At 39.9% G+C, this 22,491-nt stretch overlaps 2 protein-coding genes across 4 annotated transcripts in view; one reads left to right on the top strand and one right to left on the bottom strand.

The window, feature by feature from the left end:
* LOC118808958 (1-phosphatidylinositol 4,5-bisphosphate phosphodiesterase delta-3-A-like) overlaps positions 1–9,163 on the bottom strand; it is a 46,416-nt gene extending 37,253 nt beyond the window's left edge. The window contains exon 1 of the mRNA XM_036571838.1: positions 8,971–9,163. Coding sequence (XP_036427731.1) covers positions 8,971–9,070 — 100 coding nt within the window. The 5' untranslated portion in view covers positions 9,071–9,163. The remainder of the gene's footprint in view (positions 1–8,970) is intronic.
* Positions 9,164–10,053: 890 nt separating this feature from the next.
* On the top strand, positions 10,054–21,863 carry acbd4 (acyl-CoA binding domain containing 4). Of its 3 annotated transcripts, none has more exons than XM_036572975.1 (11): positions 10,054–10,288; positions 10,643–10,761; positions 11,445–11,565; positions 12,578–12,662; positions 12,907–13,027; positions 14,727–14,873; positions 16,735–16,823; positions 16,984–17,128; positions 18,123–18,322; positions 19,926–19,979; positions 20,111–21,863. In XM_036572975.1, exons 1-11 carry the CDS (start codon positions 10,143–10,145, stop codon positions 20,240–20,242), a joined length of 1,359 nt encoding a protein of 452 aa, XP_036428868.1. In that variant the 5' UTR covers positions 10,054–10,142; the 3' UTR covers positions 20,243–21,863. The 3 variants fall into 3 exon arrangements, with proteins under 3 accessions (XP_036428868.1, XP_036428869.1, XP_036428870.1); XM_036572977.1 differs by having other exon boundaries at positions 10,109–10,283; XM_036572976.1 differs by lacking the exon at positions 14,727–14,873.
* Positions 21,864–22,491: the final 628 nt, after the last annotated feature.

Genomic DNA, 22,491 nt, shown 5'->3' with positions numbered 1-22,491 from the left:
TCCATAAACTGCTATTACTCTTCCGTAAACTGATTTCACTCCTACCCTATTTAAGTTTATTTAATTTCTGATTATTTTCTGCTGAAAACACATATTGAAACCTACACTAAATCAAGTGATAGTTTCAAACTGACTATTTTATTTACCTCTCTCTCTCTGCTTGTATCTTGATTACTGAAAAAGCACACATTAAACATACGTTATAAACGGCTGTCTGTACCAAACCCCAGCTAATGGGAACAGCAGCTACTCATACAGTTAATGAGACAAAATACAGTCTAATGTACTTTCTGTTTTCTTATTAATATTAGCTACATGATACTTTATCACCAATATGCTGGTTAACAGTGAACTTTCTCATGCAGGTTGTGGTATGTTATGTGTAGGAAAAACAATACAGCTTTAATTTCTCATCTAAACACACAGCCATCTACGGAGCCAGTAGCCCAAACTGAGCAGCTACAGGAACTAGACTAAAGCATGCTGAGTTAGCCCCCACTGTTGTGAAAGCTCCCAGAATAATGGAGTTTGCATTTTACAAGCATAATATGTACATTTTGCTCATAAACATTTTTACCATAGCAATGTTATTTGTTAGCTTATAGCATGTGTGCTGCATACCCGAACATCTAAAGAAGTCAAAGTTACTCTGGTTCTTAAGGATGTGTAGCGTCTTGTAGAGATGAACAGAGCAGGCAGAACCACAGCTGTTCTGAGGTCTGCTGAGAACCTCTTACTGTGTAGGTTCATCACTTTTTCCACAATAAATCTCATAAAACCCTTCAGAAACTTCCAAGGACCTTGGTTTCCTAACACTAGTCACAAACATGACGGGCGCTGCTAATGGTACTAAAGCAATTGCGGACAGCAACAATTGCTAAGCAGTCACTGGAGGGTTTAGAAAATAACACAGAGCTTGGCAGATTTTGATTGGCCAGTGGTAGTGCTCACAAAAAACAAATCAAATTCCATCAACCCAGAAATGCAGCATAATAAATATTCTGTCCCCATTTGATTGGGTAATCCTGTGATACTGTGGCTGCTGTGCTGCTCGTCAGCTGCTCATTAAACATATCCAAGATAAAGTTTTAAGTATTTGTTGATTAAGGATGCATTTATTGAAGTGAGCTGATGTTGGCTTCACAGTCACCAACGTTCGACACTCGTTCTACGTTTAAGGCACCTCAGCTTAACTGCAGCACCATTTACGATGGAACAGAAAATTCAGATGAGAAGCTGGCAAATAAGAATTTTTGAGTTTACTATTTAAGAGTTTTGCCAGCTTTGGTAGCCACATTTATTAGTTTTTGTAAAACCTCACAGATTGTTTTGAACAGGAATGTTTTGAACTCTGGAGATGTGCAGAATCCAGTTCACCAATCTAGTCTTCTCTGTTTTCTGAACACTGCATTTAAAGTGTCCACATATCTTTTCATGTTTTTCTTGGTCATTCTGGTCTATTTTATCTTGGTTTTTATCCACCTGCAGGGTTGTAGATGCAGTACCGGTGATGAGACAAGCTCTATCAGTCAAAGTTACATTTCGCCTACCCGCATGGCGATGTGGTCTTTTTAACAATGCAGTTGAATACTATGAATAAATAAGAGATATTTTGCGATTGAGTGGAAAAAAGACTGATGCTAATAAGCTGTAATTATTATACGTTATAGTGTTAGGGGAAGGGTCATGCTAAGTGTGGCTCTAGTGTGTCATCGAGTCGTGTTTTCAGGCCCACTCAAAAAATCCTGAACACAAAAATTATGAAAAACAGTTTAATGGTTTAACTCCACAGTCTCTAAAAACCTCTAAATTTTCTTTACACTGACTTTAACGGTTTGGATCTGCATTGTGGATACTGTTTGACCTACACAAAACACACTCTGTAACATCACGACATTAAGGATGATCAAAAGCCCTCTTCATTTCTCTTTTTTTCCATAAAGGTTCTTTCAAACAGTGTCCACTGTCTTTGGGTGTAGCCATAACAACGACACAGGCATGGTGGTGTGGTCCAGGATGATATTATTTGTTAAACACAAGTCAGTCATTAAGTATTTTGGCACTATTAGCCAATAGAGTTAGACACCTCCTACTTAACATTGTGGCCCTTATCTCGAGACCCATTACAGCTTCACAGCTTGAGGTCATCCAGTTTGAGCCTCTGGGAGAAAAACAAGCCTTCTCAATGTTGAACAAAGTGACCTTCTGTGTTTACTAACATCTAACCAGATAAAGCAAATATATGGTCAGAAGTTGAGGTGCTGTAATTGTTCACATCTGCTCCCTAAGGAACAACTGACATAAATGCACCCTCCAGGCCAAAGTACTAATGTGCACTTTTTTCTTTTTTGTTGAAAAGACACCCATGACTTGGAGTGTAATGGGCTTACATACCATATGCACACTGCATATGCCCTGTGTTGGTATGTGTCGGTAAGTGTTGGAGCTGTAAATGGTCAGTTCTCTGCTGGGGCTTGACGGTAACCACTTGTTTCATTCAAAATTCAAGCCATCTCCAGATATTACTGTGGCATACGTTCGGGGTTGGTGGGGGTTGGCAATCTATCTAACAAATGCTAAATGTTAAACAGTTCTGATAACTAGGAAAGAAAAGCTGACTAGCGTTAGTTAGCTAGCATGATAACAGCTCTGCTTAGCAATATGGCCGTAACAAGCGATGAGGACACCGAGGTCCGGGCCGCGGTCGTTTCAGAAAGATTTTTTTTCACTCTTCACCGTTCATGAAATTTTTACGGAGCCCGGGAGGGGTCACTAATGAGAAAAAAAATTGTGAGGAGGAAAATCTGTCCCCGCAGTTTAGTAATCCGTACTCTCAGTTTATAAACTGTGCCCACGGATTTGTAAACTGTACTCTCTCGATTAGCAAAACTGTACCGACTGGTTTGTAAACTGTGTAAAGCACACGCTGCCACATTTATGAGATATTTTGAGAAACTGGAGAATTTTGTGACATTTCAGGGCAGGCAACTGGACGACACAACTGTGTCGACCTTTATAAATATAACTATATAAACAAGTACCGTTAACGTGACATAAAGCAGACATTACTAGAAAGTATTGTGCTGTAGCTTTCATACACCGTTTTCAATGGCTTTACCATTTCATTAAATTACAGTTTAACCTTACTGCTTAATTGTAGTGTTTTGTAGAAATGTATTATGTGAATGCACTTGTTTAAAACGAGGCAAAAATAATCTCGCTTTTGCCTATATCATCCCACCACGTGGCCAGCGACGACTGAATGGAGTTTCAGAAACGTCAAAAAATTCTTCATTTTCTCAAAATATCCGTCGATACTGTTTTGCTAATCGAGAGTACAGTTCACAAATCCGTGGGCACAGTTTATAAACTGAGAGAACCTATTACTAAACTGCAGGGACAGATTTTCTTCCTCACAATTTTTCCTCGTTAGTGACCCCTACCGGGCTCCGTATGAGATCAAATGTAGAAATAGCGCCCGTATGATAGTGGGATAGTCTACTCAGGGCCGCAGCCACGGTGTCACAGACCTACCCAAATGGGGACAAAATATTTATTATGCCGCATTTTTCATGATAATGATATTTGTTTTCTGTGAGCGCTGTCACTCATTATGGCCAATCAATTCTGGCAAGCTCCGCCTTATTTTCCTCAACCCTCCAATCACTGCTTAGCAACAGCTGCTATCCGCATTACTTCTGTACTTTATCAGGGGACATGTTCGTAATTAGCATTAGGACACCGAGGTCCTCTTAAGTTTATGAGTTTCATTAGATTCAGTGTGGAAAAAGGAACATAACTACCCAATGAGCTGTGACTGATTCTCAGCTGACCTCAGAACAGCTGTGGTTCGGCCATAGACAACTGCCCGCTCCGTTTTTCTCTGTAAGGGACGCTTCACAGCCCTGAGAACCAGAGTAACTGACTTCTTGACATGTTCAGGTATGCCCACATATGCTATAGGCTAACATATAACATCGCTATGGTACAAAATGTAGCTAGCTAAGAGTTTATGAGCGCAGTTAACACGTTAAGTGTTTTAAAATGCAAATGCTGTATCGTTGCTAGCTAAATGCACCAGTAGCTGACATCTGTCTGCAGAGCCAGTTTCAAGCCAGGGGTTTCACCCCAGCGGGTTCAAGCCAGTGGCATTCAGCGCATGCGCTGACACCTGTTTTGTTTTTTCTTAGCGAGTGTTAGGCGAATCAACATTTCAGTCGTTTTAGGCGGGTTTCCAGTAAATTTGTGATACATTTGCGTTGGGCACACGTTATATTTTAAGCTTTAGGCTAAAACAAACTTTGGTTTGAACGCATATAGAGATTCATAGGGTAAATATTACACAAATTACAGCTGGGTAAGTTAATGGTTTATGTATACATATAACATGAGCTCAATTAACTTACCCTTAATACGGGGGCTTTATGTGGACACTTACATCAAGTCAAGTCAAATTTATTTATATAGCGCCTTTTACAACAGATGTTGTCACAAAGCAGCTTTACAAAGAATCCGGGTCCAAGCCCCCAGTGAGCAAGCCTTGGCGACAGTGGCAAGGAAAAACTCCCTCAACAGGAGGAAGAAACCTTGAGAGGAACCAGACTCAAAAGGGGAACCCATCCTCCTCTGGTCGACACCGGATAAGAGGACAGACACAAAACAGTATAAGTGGATACAGTTTAACACCACTGTGCAGTGCGCCGGCCGCATCTCAGGTCAGACCCTCTTAGGACAGGCAGCCGCTCAGCTCAGGGAAAGAGAGGGGGAGGGGGAAGGGGGGAGGTAGGGGGAAGGGGGGATGAGAGGGACATTGTTAGAAAAACAAATTAACCAAAAGCTCGACTAAACAGGTATGTTTTTAGCCTAGACTTAAAGATGGAGGCTGTGTCTGAGTCCCGAACACTGACTGGTAGGCTATTCCAAAGCTGGGGGGCTTTGTATGAAAAGGCTCTTCCCCCTGACGTAACTTTATTTATTCTGGGTACTAATAATGAGCCCGCACCTTGTGATCTAAGTGGGCGTGTCGGTTGATAATAGGAAATAAGGTCACTGAGGTACTGAGGAGCAAGGCCATTCAAAGCTTTATACGTCAGTAGAAGAATTTTGTACTCAATGCGGAATTTAACTGGCAACCAATGTAAGGTACACAAAATTGGGCTAATGTGGTCGAATTTCCTGGTTTTGCTGAGAACTCTGGCTGCAGCGTTCTGGACTAACTGAAGCTTGTTAAGGTTTTGGCTGGAACAACCAGAAAGCAGAGCGTTACAGTAATCTAACCTGGACGTGATGAAGGCGTGAACTAACGTTTCTGCATCCTGTAGCGACAGTGCATTTCTTAATTTAGCGATGTTACGCAGGTGGAGGAAAGCTATTCTGGTAATATTGGTAATATGCTCATCGAAGGCCAGACTGGGATCAATCGTGACACCAAGACTTTTTACAGATGTGCCTGGTGCAATTGAGAAACTAACGAGATTAAGAGTAAACGTAGGCAGATTATCCCTAGCAGCTTTTGGACCAAGAAGAAGGACTTCGGTTTTGTCCGAATTTAGTAAAAGGAAGTTGCTTGACATCCATTCTTTAATGTCTTTTACACAGTCCTCTATCTTATTAAGTTCAGTTTTGTCCTCTGGTTTAGCTGAAATATATAATTGTGTATCATTGGCATAGCAGTGGAAACTGATGCCATGTTTTCTAATGATGGTACCTAGTGGTAGCATATATAAGGCAAATAACATGGGTCCTAAGACAGAGCCCTGTGGAACACCATACTTTACTCTTGTGAGAGCTGATGGATCACCATTTACATTAACAAACTCAAAGCGATCACTAAGGTAAGATTTGAACCACGAAAGAGCTTTACCTGTCACTCCTACTAGTTTCTCAAGCCTGTCTAATAGAATGGAATGGTCTATTGTGTCAAAAGCTGCACTAAGATCGAGTAAAACCATATGTTTCCTTTGTCAGCGGATAATAAAAGATCATTTACAATTTTCAGGACTGAAATTTTCCATATATATTACTCCTATGCAGATGGGAACATAATTGTTTTGCCACTGCTTTCTCTAAAATTTTTGATAAAAAGGGAAGATTTGAAATAGGTCTATAGTTTGATAGCTCAGAGGGGTCAAGACTAGGTTTCTTTATTAAGGGTTTAATTACACCTAATTTAAGAGATTTTGGAACATACCCGAGGCTGAGAGAAGAGTTTATTATAATTAGAAAGGGCTTAGTTATTTCTGGCAAAACATCTTTAAGTAAACCTGTAGGAATAGGATCTAGTATACAAGTTGTTGTTTTTGTAGATGAAATAATTTGGACGAGCTCTGTTTGTTGGAGTAAAGTAAAAGACTCCAGCGTCTCTGTAGTGGTTATACTGCACTCTAGATCTAGATTAGGTTTATAGGACACTGCACTGCAATGCTGCGCATTTTGAATTTTGTGCCTAATCAATTCAATTTTATTATTGAAGAAGTTCATGAAGTCAGTGCTGCTGTAGGCTGATGGTATCTGGGCTTCAGTAGCTGCTTGATTATTAGTTAATTTAGAGACAGTACTGAATAGTAGCCTAGGATTATTCTTGTTATTTCCAATCAATGACAAGAGAGAGGCTGAACGTGCTGACTTTAGTGCTTTTCTATAGTCTATAAGACTCTCCTTCTAGGCAGAATGGAAAACCTCAAGTTTAGTCTGACGCCATTTACGCTCTAATCGCCTAACAGTCTGTTTCATAGCTCGAGTATGGTCATTGTACCATGGAGCGAGCCTTTTCTGCCTTATTCTTTTACTTTTTAATGGAGTCACATTATCTAAAGTGGAGCGAAAAATGTCTTCCAAACATTTAGTCAGTATATCTAATTCATTGGGTTCAGACGGACAACTAATTAAGGACTAATTCCTTACATGTGCAGGAATAAAACTTTACCTCAAGCAGGCTATACTGAGAATAATATTGAGCTTTAGGCTAAATTAAACTTTAGTTTTTGAATGTATTCCTGCTGAAAAAACAAAACAAAAAAAAACACAGAAACCATTAAGTTTTTATTTTGGTCTCTGGTGGTTTTGCACTGTCGGCTTATGGTATAACTGGTTACCAATGGTCATTTGTGATTAGCAACGATATCCCTTCCTGAAATCAAATATGCGTGCCGACACATACAACCAGCACAAACAGAGACGTTCAACCGGCTACTGGTTCCAATATGAAAGGGACGCTCGTAACGCTCAACTTTCCTACAAGGACTTTTTTTTACATGGCGCAATCGCGCTGTCCTACTGCGCATGCGTTCCACTGGCCTGAAGCCGCTGGAGTGAAACTCTGCAGTCAGACCCTTCTCGCTACATCAGCATGCCTTAGTCTAGTTCTAGTAGCTGCTCAGTTTAGGCTACTGGCTCATGTAAATAGTTATATGATAAATAAAGTTAAACAGGATAACTGAAGTCAAATCAGTTTATGGAACAGTAAACTCAATTCAAAGTTTAAGGGCAATTCCACTCATTTTTCAAAATATCTTTAAGAATCATTAAGAGGTAAACAAAGTCATCCACAGTTGTTTGGTGTGAAATGCTCTGTTCTAGAGAACTTTTTTTTCACAGTGGTGGCTAAAGGAACTAGACGCCCAGGAGTTTAATGCCTCTAAAAGATAACATTCACATAGTTTTGAGAGAATGCATTTGGCCTAAAACTTATTTTTAACCCATTCACAGCAAAATAGTCCCCAAAGAAAGCTTATTTCTACAGACTCACCACAATCTTACGATTGTCAACATTACATATAGTATCTCAGAAAACACATGTAGGTTCACTGGTCATTCTGATAGTACTATAATATTATAGTGCCAAATACTATAAATCTTTAGTTTTACTTATTTTCTGTCTATTTTAGTTACTTTTTCCTTATTTTAAACAGCAGAGTACGCTAATGACTGATCACATGGCTATCAGATGTTTACTTCAGTTAGGTGTTTCCTGTGCCCCTAGTAATGGTACAAACAGGTACTTGGATAAGTTGTCAACTGAATGTCTGCTGTCCTTAATAATGACACAAACAGGTACTTGGATGCCTTACAACAGAATGCATGTTGTTCTCACATAATCCTTAACAGATTAACCAGTGGCTGCATGACAAATACTCTTTATAAAGTCCTGCATTAAGACCTGTTGGTCAGACTGGGTTGTTGCAGATGGACAGCGCACTCTTCAAAAAAAGACATCATCCCTGCAAACCCTACTCTCCTGAACTCTCTTCATTGACACAGATAAAGATTTACAACACTGTAAAGAAAGGTTTCCACTTCAGAGATAGAAGGTTTTGTTCCAGCAGCAGCGTTACGCTCCACATATTTCCACAGTGGCAGTGAAAAAGTCAGTTACAAATCTGCACTGATATTTCATTTTAGAATTACAGATGAGGTAAAACAGTCTATAATATCTCACCTTTTTAAGAGGAGACTACCTTACAGTACAGCTAAGACATAATATTAATAATAATAGTAATAATAATAATAATGATGACATGCCATTTTAAGTACAGTAAAGGACAAATCTTTAAAACAGTATATAGTTTCAGTGGTCTTTTCCAGGCGTCTCTCATTTACTGTCTTATATGGAAGCCACAGTAATCAAAACTTGGCATCTGAGTGCTTCTAATCTTTTTCTTGTATTGTTTTTAGCTCCATTGCACTGTATGTTTCTGAGCCAAACCAGTCTGTGTATCCCAAATATAGTTCTGAAGAATGAATATGATTTTAATACATGAAATGTAATAAAAAATCAAACTGAATATTGACCTTAGAACCAAAAATCGAATTAAACCTCAAAATATGCCAATACACCCCTAATAATGCTCATCATAATAATCGTTGTAATAATATTACCACTAACACCACTACTGATGATGATAATAATACATGTTAATCAGAATAGTAACTCCACCCATTACACCGAAAACTATCTGCAGGAAGTTTTACCTAAATTAATCAGGGGGTCGTCTGTCTTGGGTTGGGACGTCCCAGCTCCGTTCTCCTTTTTCTTTTCTGCAGCTTTGCTCTTCTTTTCACTGCGCAACATCTCTGAGCGCTCTTCGTCCTCTTCTTTCTCTGTGGAGGAAATCTCTTACGCGTCGAGACTGAGAGCAGCACTAACATCCTCTGTCTTCGTCCACTGCTGGTAATTTATCCGGACTGAGGGAGGGCCAGGACCTGCCCACAGCTCAGCATGGCAGCAGGAGGGGCTGAGAGGAAGCCGATTAGGCACATGAGCGAAGGATACCGCCTCTTTCTCTCCCTCTCTTTCTTTACGAACCTCTCTAGCTCTGCTCTCCGAGCTTTAGCTGAAACAGAGCGCCTCGGTCAGTGATGCTCCTCAAAACTGCTGCTGCTGTATCCGGGCTGCAACCCCCCTCCCCCCCCTTCTCTTCCCTCAGCCCCCCACATCAGCGGATAAACCCAAACACACTGTCATATCTTGGCTGCTTCAAACGTGCTGCGTGACCTAATTTAAACAGTAGCCTGTTGGGTGCCGTACAGTGAAGAAAATAGCTGTTCAGAAATGCAAAGAATAAAATCACAAACTCAAATCTGACTGATTTGTTCCTATCTGTGAATTCATTCAGACGCTAAGGCAGGGATGGCTTTGCTCAGTCAAAGTAGTGCTGTAGAAAGCAGGTTTATACAGGGACGACTTAAAGATACTTGTTACAATGCTGCCCTCTAGCGGCCAACTTCATCATAGTGCTCTGTATAAAAATCAACATGAATGTACAGAAATGTGCTTTAGAAAGAACTTCACAGCCACTCGCTGATAACGGAATACACCGAGGGGGCGATAGATTCAGTGAAATGTTGAAATTAGTGTTTATTAGTGGGGTTTGGTGTTTCGTCTATTTTAAATGTGAACAGACTCCACCAGCAGTGCTAACATGGTGCTAACATATCATTCACGCTAAAATCTGTCAGTTATGTGTGTTACTGAGGGAGTTTAACCCTCAGCGGTGTGGGACTGTAATCTGAACCACAGAGTCGCTGATTTTTTCCCTTCATGATCTTCGACTCCACCACGTGACAGGAGCCGGAACTAAACTCGCAGTAGTTTATTTCTGAAAGCAGATGTAAACAGTAGTGCTGGCCGCTCTCGTTCTCTTATGAGCGGAGCTGGCTTTTCCGTTTCTGTGTCAGTCTGGCTCTTCTGTCACTCGGACAGTCTGCTCAGCTTCTTGTCATGGGCTCTTTGTAACGCTGAGCGCGTGAAGCGGGCGCTGTGCGGTCAGACAGAAGGACAGCAGGTGAGGTGAGTGAGTGGCCTCCGCGCACAGTCTGACAGTTGGATTTGTAACGTTAGCTTAGACAACCGAAGAGAGAAATCGCAAGCTTACACCAGTTTTCCTAACATTAGTCAGCATCTGAAAAATATCTCTGCCTGTTTTTTGTGTTCTTCGTGCACTGTTCGAGGATAATATAGTGACCCTGGCTGTGTTGCCCGCAAACTGACGGTGCCAGCGCTGTCTGACAAAATAATAACGTGGCTAACTGAATTTAATGTTATAGACGAATGACTGTTTCTTGGTACCACAGCAAAGCTAGCTTCACTTACAGCTCGCCTCATTGAACTGAATTCCTCTGAAATGAGCCTTGGGCCTTACAGCCCTCCAGCTATGGAGACCATAGAGCCACAGAGAGCCACCACAGCTCAGACTGAAGGAGAAGACTGTCAGAGACGCTTTCAGGCAGCAGTGGATGTCATTCACAACCTGCCCAAAAACGGCAAGTATCACTACATGCAGTAAATAGCAGCTCTCAAAGGGGCATTCCGGCCTCAAACTAACATTTGTTGTGATTCATGTTATGTAATGTGTTCTGCAGTGCAGAATTGCATCCCTCATACTTAGTGTTTTGAAAGAATTCACGATTTTGTATTCTTTTTGTGTTTTTGTCCATCAGCGTTGTCTCATTACAATACCGAGCATGCATTGAGCAAATAAGTCATACAAAGATTGGTAACCCCCCCACTGCCATAAAGAAACGCATTGATGTCCAAGCTAATAAATACAGACATGATATTCGACTTCCTAGCAGTAAGGTTAGCTAGGTTTAGACAGCAAGTGGGGAGAAAAAACAGCCTACCCTCAAGTATCCCTCCTAGTAATAGTGATTTAAAAACTCCTACCTTCAAGATACATCAGATGGGGTTCTTCCTAGCCTTCAAACCAGAAAATTACACTTTTGAGATTATTTTGGCATTATACTGTAGGAGGCGAGTAAGCATGTTTACAGCAGCTGTAGCGATTGTTACGTTTTTATTTAGGCCTGGGTGTCCCTTTAAAGCATGTGTACCAGATGAGCTGTAAGGCGCTGGATATGGTAGGAGAGACTGTCAATTCAGTTTAGCATCCATCTTACGTTCCTAGTGTTTTATTCAGCTGTAATGTTTTCAATGTGATGACCAGGTTCCTACAGGCCTTCCTATGAAGTGATGCTGCGCTTCTATGGTCTGTACAAACAGGCTGTGTGTGGCCCCTGCAGAGTTTCCCGGCCCGGCTTCTGGGACCCCGTTGGCCGCTACAAGTGGTGAGCGTTGTGGTGTTCATGATTGTTAATACCATGGTTGTAGCTCCACTTCCCTAAAGGGACAATAGAACCTCCTGCCCAGTGGTGTGCCTTTCAGATGCTCATGCCTTAGGTTTTTAGTAGGGATGCATCGATATTGATAGTGTTCGCGTGTATCGGTCTGATACCATCCTCCTTTATTTATACTCATAAAGATTCACTAATACCAGTTGATTATGTGTGATGTAGCGTACACTGCTGTGCTAATAAACAAACTCAGTGAACAAGGATCTGCTCACACAGAGAAGTGCTAACTGACTGTAGTGGTCAGACACAAAGTTGTTCATCACTTTAAACATTACACCTAGGTACATTCTTGCTAGGAATAGACTGTCGATTTTAAGATAGTCTCATAATTATGACTCAGTATCTCATAATTGCTACTTAGTATCTCAGTATTATGACTGCCTATCTTATAATAACAAGATACTTTGTCATAATTGTGATAGACTGTCATGATAATGAGAGCCTGTCTTATAATTATGACTTGCTAGAATTAATAGTATGGAGTAAATTTCTCTAAATTATGACTTACTATATCAATTAGGACTTAGCATCTTGTAATAATGAGAAAATATTCTCATTATTATGAGACATTAAGTCATTATTATGAGATCTTAAGTCATAACTGAGATACTAAATCATAATTCGGATTATAACATACTATATTTTTTTCATGTGGCAGAAACAAGCGTCCATATTATTCAGCAAACCGACAGAACATGAAGTATTTAATTATATAATAATCTATAGGCCAATCAGATCTAAGAGTTATTGCAGTGTGAAAAGAGAGCCACATTTCGACAGCAGTGAAGTTCATTTTCACATAATCAAATTTGTGTCAAATGTATGTAGAACATGCAGATTTCTGTCATAACTGTCATAAAAGCTAAACGACCATCTACAAATTACGTTGCGAGGGGCAATCATCAGAATAAGACTGAGTCTTATGAGTTCTGGCTTATTGTTTCAGGGATGCCTGGAACCGGCTTGGAGACATGAGTCGTGAGAATGCCATGGCTGCTTATGTTGATGAGATGAAGAAAGTCGCACAGGAGGTATTTACTGTGCCAGACTTTTTTGAAATCTCTTACTTTCACAGTATAAAATCTAAGAGAGACAACCCTGTAGCTGATCACTCTAGAACAAATATTTTGAGCTCTTGGTGATTTCCCTGCTGAAACACACCTGATTAAACTCTGGTCTTGTAAATTAAGGGTTTCCTGCAAACATTGGTTTATGCTCCTTTTCTTGTGAATTTACTTTGGCAAAATTGTTTAATTAACATATTCTCATTATAAGGTTATAGACAGTATGCCCATAAATGAGAAGACAGCCTCCTTTTACCACCATTTTGAGCCACTCTACCATGTCATTCATGACATGCCCAGACCACCTGAGGCACTACTGAGTCTGAGACCAGGTGAGGTTTGTCTGAGAGGGCTACATGTATTTTATTTTAACAGTTATCATACTGAAAAAAACTGTATTTTACTGGTATTAATAGACATTTTGTGTGATAAATGCTTCTTACATAAACGTTAGTCACAGAAAAGTAATGTATATTTTTATGTCCTTCCTATGAATATAAAAAAGAAAACACACTGCAAACTTTTTCTTGTTACCAGAACTAGATCAATACCATGCTCACTGAAGAGACATCATTCTGACATTTACATTTACTGAGCCAGAGCGACCTACAGTCAGCTCCATACTTATTGACATCCTTGAGACAGATTGATAAAAAAGGTCATGAAAAATGTCTTCATGGATATTTAGCTCCATCCCTGCAAAGAAAATATGAGAGAAACATTTATTGAAGTATAGTATTTGAAGTATACTAAGTCTAAGAAAACAAAATCATTAAATATTTTTATCAAACCTACATGTTGCATTTATTGCCAGCTCTGCATTTACTACTGTGTATAGCCTTCATTTGCCAACGTAACAGTCATGAGTCTTATCCTCTAATGCTTGATGTGATTGTAGAATACAAAGCAAGGAATCCCCCTCCTCAATACAGATTTCTCCAGGTCTTCCAGGGCCCTACATTCTTTTTTGTGCACAAGTCTTTAGCCCACCCAAGAGGTTTTCAGGGGACTGGGAGGCTGTGTCAAAAGCTTGATTCTGAGGTCATTTAACCCTTTTTTGAGGATTAGGGCATATGTTTTGGATCACTGTCCTGCTGGAAGAGCCAGCCATGACCCAGTCATCTTTTCTGTGAGGTAGATTTTTGTAATTTTGTACTTCTTGGAGTATACTCACAAGGTTCCCAGGACTTAAGTTGAGTTAAAATAGCCCCAAAATATCACAGATCCTTCACCATACTTAGCAGTGGGCATTGAGGTTCTTGCTGTATAACCGTTATTCTTTGTACACCAAACACACCTTGAGTGTCTGTTTCCAAAAAGCTCAATTTTTGTCTCATCTGATCATAGAACCTGGTTCCAGTCCAAGTTTCAATAGTGTCTAGCGAACGACAGGTGCTTCAGTTTGTGGTTAGGTGAACGAACAGGCTTTGTTCTGACATGCCTTCTACATAGTTTGTTGGCATATAGGTGACGTCTGATTGTAGATCTGGAAACTTGGTGACTTCAAAATGCTACCATATTCTGCAAATCTCCAATAGTGATCCTTGGAGCAATTTCTCTGTTCTCTAACCAGTCTCCTCAAAATACACTTGTATCCTCTTCTAGACAGGTTCACTACAGCTCCAGTCGTTTGAACCTTCTTATTTTCCTAACAGTGAATACAGGAATTTTCAGGAAGCGTTTTAGCTGTTGCCTGATTTCCAAAGGTCAATAGATGATTAAAGGAAGTAATCCTAAAGACATTTTTTCAATACCTTTTTTTTTAACGAGGGTGCCAATAACTCACGAAATACAAAGTAAAGGATTTAAGCTAAAACAACACAAGCCTATGTGATGTAAGGTACTACATATGTAATCTGTAAGGACAAAGGGTAGAGTTTTTTTTTTAATAAACAAATGTTTTGTGCAGAACACACTGAATGTGCATGAAAGAAAAGTGCACCACAAGCTTAAAATTCTGTTCTAGAACATTTTGAAAATATATTATGGAAAGAATTACAGTGTAAACTCATGGTCTGTGTTTGTGGTCAGCGATAAATGCTAATGAATTGGCCGCTAGTTCAGCTGCGGAGGGGGACAATGGTGCGCTGCAAGAGGAAACAGCCCGAGAGCAAGTACAAGAGCTAGAACTGGATCTTGAGCCTGTCTCTAACAGTGACCCTCAGATTGAGAGTGCAGGTAAACTTTAATGCAAAGTTAGGTTTATACACAGTCCTAATTAAAGTTAATTTTTTTTATACATAACCACCTAAATTTAGCCTGAGTGTCAGATGATCACTGACTTTATTCTGTTACAGCCTGAATCACTAATGCTTAAAACTGTATATACCAATAGGTTAATGTGCAGTAGGACTGTGACTAACATTTATTTTATAATGCAACTAATGGTTATGTTTTTAATCAATAAGTCTATCAACTATTGTTCAGTTAATTGACTAAATGAGCCACTATGCCTACTGCTGTTTCCTCTCACTCTGCCCTGTCACTGCACTGCCATCAAGTTCTAGTGTGGTGGCCGTGGTAGTCCCCCTGCCAGGCTGTCATAGATCCGTTTCCATTGGCTGAAATCACATGTGGTTGCCTACAGTCATATGCAAAAGTTTGAGAGCCTTTGGTTACATTTTGTTGTGAAAATAAGTTAACACATCTTCTACAGAGAACACACTTCTGCACATTTTAATGCACGATTACTGTTTAGTTACTGAATTTAACATAGTGGAAAAAAAATAAATTATAAAAATGACCTGTGCAAAAGTTATGACACATTTTATGCTTTGTTTCCTAGCATGTTAAACTCTGCACATCAATAGAAATTGTGCATTAAAATTTGCATGCCAGTTGACCGTGTCAGTTGGTGTGCAAACCTTTGCTGCTTACGTGGATGTCATAAATGAAATGGTTTGAAAAACATTTTTAATCATTAATAAGAAATTGCAATTGTAGGAAATCATTACTTTCCAAAGGGTCACTACTTACAATATGCTAGGTAGCTTACATTGGCTGCTCTAAAAGTTTAGCTACTGGGGGACCATTTGGGCAAGGGACAGGTCAAACTGCAGCAGTTACCTAACTAGCTAAAATTGCTTTATGCGGAGGTTATGACAGGGCGAATTAATTTCAATAAACAGGCAGCTTGTGTCTATGGTTATTTTATGTTTCAAACAGCTGCAGCTGCTGTCCCAATTAAATAAGGTGACAACGAGAAGCTCTCATGGAAGTGCTGTAGCTACACACAAAAAGCTGAATAGCTCTCAAGCTTGGTATTTTGTTAAAATCACTTTATGAAATTAAGGCTTAAACAAAATAAGACGTTAAATAAGCTTGTACCAAGAATCACTGCAGTAGCTCAACAGTATCTAATGACATAGCCTCTATATGATGATGATGGACCAGCTCGACTAGGGGGACTACTACTACTACTACCACAGCCACCAATCGAACTGTGCAACAAGTGATTTGCTCTTTTAAGGTGTAATGAGTAATAGAAGGTACATCGCCCCCAGTGCTCGCTGTAGTGTACTACAGTCTATCAGAATGGTACGTATCTTATGAATATTAATGAGCACTATTGTGTTTAAGTAAACAATTCATCGCTGTGTGTACTTCTTTTTCATAACATTGTCATTGACTAATCAACTTTAGGGCTCCACAGATTCATTTTAATGTACTATCTGACCAAAAGGAACATCAGAGTTAGTTAGAGTTAGTTTTGCCTGTGGTGTTCAGTGTGTTTGTCTGGGGACTGTTTGGTCCTGAGCACATTACTGGCGGTGAGTATTCTAACAGAATCTAATTTAAAAGTAAAAGTGAGCAACAGACGCTTGACGTTGTATAGAAGTTTATTGATCTCTTCAACGTAATGATGCAAGGCGCTCTGAAAGCTTGATACATACGTTTGATATTGTGAGTTTGATGATGCAATATCTTGAAGCTTGCTTTTAGCAAGCATGGCATCCATATGATGAACCTCAAACAAACACCTGCTTTTATCATTTACTGAATGATAAAGAAGACTGATGTACCTTCTACATATGTGTAGACTTGGCTCCGTCAGAGGTTGTGGTGCTAACTAGTGACTCAGAAAGTGAAATCTTCTGCGACTCAGTGGAGCAGCTGGACAACATTAAGGTATGAACCTCAAAGGTTGGCTCCTTGGCAACACCAGCACATGCTATTGTTAGACCTGACTAGCTCACTGTGCACATTATTTGCCCCATACAAACAGCCAGTTGCTGGGCCATACAGTGACCAAAATAGGCATGCACTAACAGAGCCCATTGGTGTCCAGGGACAAGACTACAGACCCATCTCCCAGGTGACCCAAATGGGCGCCGGGCAGGGTGGAGAGGGGACTGGGGATGGGCGTGGCCTCCCAATGAGAAGGAGGGACCCAGGAAGAGAGGGAATGAGGCATGGATGGAGAGAACCTCCTGGTAAGTTATATGAAGATGAGGAGAAGGTGCAAGGAATCACCTTTTACATACCTGGTCTTAATACAGTACTATGCACAAGTCAGAGACCACCATTTATTTAATTACCAGTCCAAACAACCATTAAGTACATTATTCATTTTTCAGGATCAGGAGTAATATCAGTATTGGGTGTGCCAACCCTTTACCTTTTATTACCTTTTTTTCCAGAGACTTGTTTTCAGTTTTTCAAAGAAATCTGCAGGGATATGTTTCCTTACCTCCAAAGTTTAGTTATCACTTGGTTGCATTTTTTGCTTCTCATGATCCAAGTAATCCCAAGCACAATCAGTGGTGTTCAGGTCTGGACTCTGGGGTGGCTAATCCATATTCTGAGAACACCAAGAGCTTCTTTGTTTGATTACTTTTCTCTGTAACAGCTACACATCCTTTCATACCCATAGCATTGAAACACTTTTTTTTTCCAAGCGGAGCTTTATTTTCTCCTCTCTCTCAAAAACAAAAGCTTTAAGTACTGTTTATGTGATGGTGACAGTTTTTGTGGTCTACCAGGTCTTGCATGGTTTCTATTTATTTTCTTCTGTGGATTATTTTAAATCTAATCCGTTCAGAAATATCTCCTGAAAATTGAATAACTTATACTTGGCTGTTTTGACAGGAAATTAAATAATTGAAAGATGGTCTCTCACTTTTGCACAGTTCTGGATTCTGGTGTGTTTATAATGACATTCAGTGTTTAAAGTCTGGGCTTGTTTTTTGGCCATAGTAAAATTTATGGTCTACTTTCAAATGTAAGTAATAAAGTAGTAAATATTAAATACATTTTTAAACCTGTGATATGGCATTTTTCTTGTCTTTATTCCATTGCTGCCTACAATTGTGATACCATTTCAAGATGCATTGAACTATTTCCTAAAGAATCACAACAGGATCAAATCGTTGTGAGATCTGAGATTTAGACTCTTGGTGCATATGTTTTGTGCTGTGATATACCCAGGGGGTATTCCATACAGCAGTGGCAGACGAGTGGGGCGGCCAGCATCAGGCGCAGGAGGAGGAGATGATAGAAACACTGAAAGACTTCAGGATTGCACTCAGGTGCAGCAGCAGATCGTGCTGGCGCTGCGCAGGCTCCGAGAAGACATGCAGAGTGTGATGGAGCGGCTGGAGGTGGTTGAGGGTCTGGCTGCAGCTAATGTAAGAGCCTGCTATAACCATAGACAAAGCAGTGAATATACATAGTGAATAATTACTATCAAAACAGGGAGGTCAAAACAGTCTATAGCCATACAAATAATTGAATAACGTTACTAAATATGGATTACAGGATCTGAAATTTAAGAGTATTGATGCTATCCTCAGTGTTAACATGAGTACATGCTTCCAGTCCTTTGAGAACAAATTAAGCTCTTGTATCAAGTCAGATAAAAAGCCTACTCACTGTTTAAAAATATGTTTTGGTGCATTAGAGAAACAGGGATGTCTGATGTCTGTGATTTTAAATTGAATTGACACTATGTGGGATTCACACCTCTGGGGAAGTGTAATTGAACAGTACATCCACATTATCTGACTGTAGGGTGGTACACGAGAAAATGTTCCATATCAAAGCTTTGTATTACACAGAGGATCCTTAGAAAGACTTTTATATCTAAAAATTCTGATAGCCAATAAATAAGTCGTCAATCTGTTATCTCTGACAATGACTACAAGCTCAAGGATCATAAGATCACACTGCAATTACTGAATAAAATACCTTCATAACCTTTGTCTTTGACACATGAAGTTTAGATCAGCAGTCTAGACACCAGAGTGAGAAATTTACACGTTATGCTTATATATTGTATATATTATCACTGAGAGGACAAAACCTTGTATATCCAAAAGTGGTAAGAAGGAAAAAAAATCTTAACTTTCAATGGAGGTTAATGGAAAAGATCTTTTTCCAATAATTTTGGACCATTTCTCTCGATCCCCTCAAGTGAACAGTGTAAAGGGTAATAGGCATTTTGAAACAATGTAAAAAAAAAAAACAAAAATGGAGATAAAAAGTTTTGTCCTGTCAGAAATGATAATTTATATACGCTGACCAGCCACTTCATTAAGAACACCTCCTTGTATCTACACTCATTGTCCATTGTATCAGCTCCACTTACCATATAGGAGCACTTTGTAGCTCTACAATTACAGACTGTAGTCTGTTAGTGTGTGTTGGGCTGGTACGAGTGGATCAGACACAGCTGTGCTGCTGGAGTTTTTAGGTCACTGCTGGACTGAGAATAATCCACCAACCAAAATTATCCAGCCAACAGCGTCCTGTGGGCAGCATCCTGTGACCACTCCTGAAGGACTAGAGGATGACCAACACAAACTGTGCAGCAGCAGATGAGCTATCTTCTCTGACTTTACATCTACAAGGTGGACTGACAAGGTAGGAGTGTCAGTGTTAGGAGCAGGTAGGAGTATAATGGAGTCAGTGGACACAGTGTTTACAAACTCCAGCAGCACTGCTGTGTCTGATCCACTAGTACCAAAGCAACACACACTAACACACCACCACCACATTGGTGTCATTGCTGTGCTGAGAATGATCCGGCTTATATATCGTATGTGTAAACTGAGACAGATTGTGTTCAGAGGATGTTCACATTGAGAGTTTGCTTTCTTCCTGATTGTTGCCATTTTGATTACCATTTGAAATACTGTACGACTGTGACTTAAACTGTGGATAATATGGACACTGTTCTTACTTGTTTATGACTCCCCTCCCACTTTTTTTTCTTCTTTCAATACTTCTAAGGCTCAAAATTCGCAGTGGAGATCTCATATGCAATTCACAGCTCAACAGACTGAGGTAAGGCTGAAGTAGTGATAAAGCAGCAAGTCAAGACATTTAAAAATGAAAAATATATTAAACATTTTTCCGTATGAGCAACAAAGGGCATTCACACGGCAATGTTTAAGACATCCCACTTGTGTCCACAGGCGGAAAAATGGTGGCCATTTGATGTCTCTGGCCGAACGTTGCTTCTCCTTTTGGTCTGGCCTTTCGTCGCTCAGGGAATGGTGTTCTTGCTCAGGCGGAAGAAGAAAAAACCTCATATATCTGTCATATAACTCTATCTTAAGCAAGGAACGCTTCATCCTTGTTACAGAATCATCAATATAGTGTTTTTTAAATGTGAACCTAAGGTTAAAGATAAAGGGGTAAGTGCTGCAGTGGGGTTGTCTATTCTCATCTATAATGAAGAAAGGCTAATATCAATCTTCATAGCTACTCTCAGAAGAAAAAGAATGGCCGTTGATTGTTGAAACTAATCTATTTCGGATTTTTATGTGTCTTTTTTTTTGTTGAACAAAGATGGGATGTATAAGTCTGTGTCACTCATTCAATAACAGATGATATTTGTAACTATGTTCCTTTAAAAGTATTAGCACTAGACTGTAGCCTTTCTAGTACCAGATTTTATGTTGTATGGCACAAATTTCTGTTCAAATTGGGCAATATGAATGTAATCTGTATGTGTAAGAGTTCTTAATCAAGAAAGCCTTAAATGACTTGTATGGCCTCCACAGTAGGCTTTACTGCAGGCCTACAGAGATAAACACTAATGAGAAAAGGTATTCAAGAGAATTTATAATACCGCCTTGCACAATTTGTTGAACTAATTCAGAGGAATTTACTTACATTCAACAAATATAATGTCACGTAAAATAGAGCCTGTCGGTGCACCAATACTTAGAGTAAACATGAAAAAGGAGTAAGCAAAAGGAACCGACGCACTCGGCTGCATGACTTTGATGAGTGAGCAAGTCCTGGAGTTTTGCTCCTTGTTACCTTTCTTTTTGCGTTAAGTTTCGACGTGTGTGGGATAAAGCGGTGTTTTGCATTTCAACATCTCTTCAAACCCAAGCAAACATGCCTCTTTAGGCTGCTATGAACTCTTGAGTATTTTATTCAGAAGATATCAATGGATCATTTCAGTGTATTGTCTGCTATCATCTGGGTCAGACTCACATTATCATACTGTATCATCTGAGGGGAGTGTTGAGCTAGATTATTCACCTTATTCGCTGGCTAAGGCCGCGTTTATAAATCAGAAATACCCGTGTTATTAAGCTCTCCTTTTTTGGTCGAACGACATTTCTATGGCGTGCAGTTCAACTTGTAAATACCCTCACAGCTAACACAGCCATGTAGCTTAGCTAAAGATTGGAAGTTGTTTTGATACATTTCATGTGAAAATGCGCCCTCAGCGACCTATTTCAGCCTATTTTTGGCTCCGTGCCCATGAAACGACCACAAAATGATCAACAGAACAGTTTTCTTGGACGCCAGATCCCACCGAAAAAGGCCTTCGCGTTTTTGTTATGAATGTGCAGATGTTATGCAGCTAGCTAGCAAACGTTAGCTTAACTTCCCTAGCAAGGAATGGACGACTCGGTTTAGTGAACAAGATGGCTAGGTTAAATATGTCCTATTTTAAACCTGTTTGGTGTATCATGCCGTGTAGATGGATTCAAAAATGATTTGAAACAAACAGATGTAGACAAAATGAGTTATAGGCACCGAGCTAGCTACAAGAAGCCCGCTTAGCTCGTTAACCTAACGTTAGCTGAACCAGCTGGCTGGAGAGATCCTCCTGAAAAAGGATTGTTTGAGGTCGGATACTGTTTGAATATCCGTTCATATGTGAAACGCAGCAAAATGTTTTTATTAAAGTTGTCCTGAAACAAACATGGTTTTGAAGTATTATCTATCTGCCCGACTGGGTGAAGCTCGCTGAGCTAAACTCCATTCGCTAACTAGCAAAGCAAGCAGAACAGCTAACACCCCTCATTCACTTCACATTCAGAGCAGGTTCTGTTAAAAACACGCTTAATAAACGTTGGTTGATTTGTGTTGAGAAGTAACGTCTCATTTTCGACGTGTAAAATCAAGTTGGCCTGGGGAAAAACGTTCGTCAACGCCACGAACACAGACGTTACCAACACACTGACTGGCTAATCACTGCCGTGAAGAAGGACTACTTTGTGGATGAAGAGCGTTTAATCCCACCGAAAGCGCAAGGTAAGATTACGTTTTTCGAGTGAACGATAATTCCAGAAACTGTCAAAATAACGAGGTGTTATTCTCTTCTACGAATTTGTAGTTCAGTGTGTTTACATTTAATTTCACTATTTCGATTCTAATCGCTTAAATGTTTAATCTTTTTACACTATAAAAGGACCGTCCTCCCCATATCAGAGCCGATGGTAGCGTCCACTAGAGTGACCGGGACAGCTTTCTGGTTGATTGACACGGAAAACGTCCAATCAGAAGACTGCTGCGGGGTAGCGAGGGTAGAAAAAACTTTTGTACCAAT

Source organism: Colossoma macropomum, unplaced genomic scaffold, assembly GCF_904425465.1.
Source record: "Colossoma macropomum unplaced genomic scaffold, Colossoma_macropomum, whole genome shotgun sequence".
NCBI classification, from domain to species: Eukaryota; Metazoa; Chordata; class Actinopteri; order Characiformes; family Serrasalmidae; genus Colossoma; species Colossoma macropomum.
Note: the sequence above shows the minus strand (reverse complement) of the source record. Positions and strands in the feature narration are given on the sequence as shown.

What these genes read in the sequence shown, in the direction of transcription:
- acbd4 (XM_036572975.1), top strand. Translation starts at nt 10,143, where the DNA reads ATGAGCGGAGCTGGCTTTTCCGTTTCTGTGTCAGTCTGGCTCTTCTGT. An exon ending in AGCAGCTGGACAACATTAAG is followed by an intron (nt 16,824 to 16,983) that starts GTATGAACCTCA and finishes ATTGGTGTCCAG; the next exon opens with GGACAAGACTACAGACCCAT. An exon ending in TCACAGCTCAACAGACTGAG is followed by an intron (nt 19,980 to 20,110) that starts GTAAGGCTGAAG and finishes TTGTGTCCACAG; the next exon opens with GCGGAAAAATGGTGGCCATT.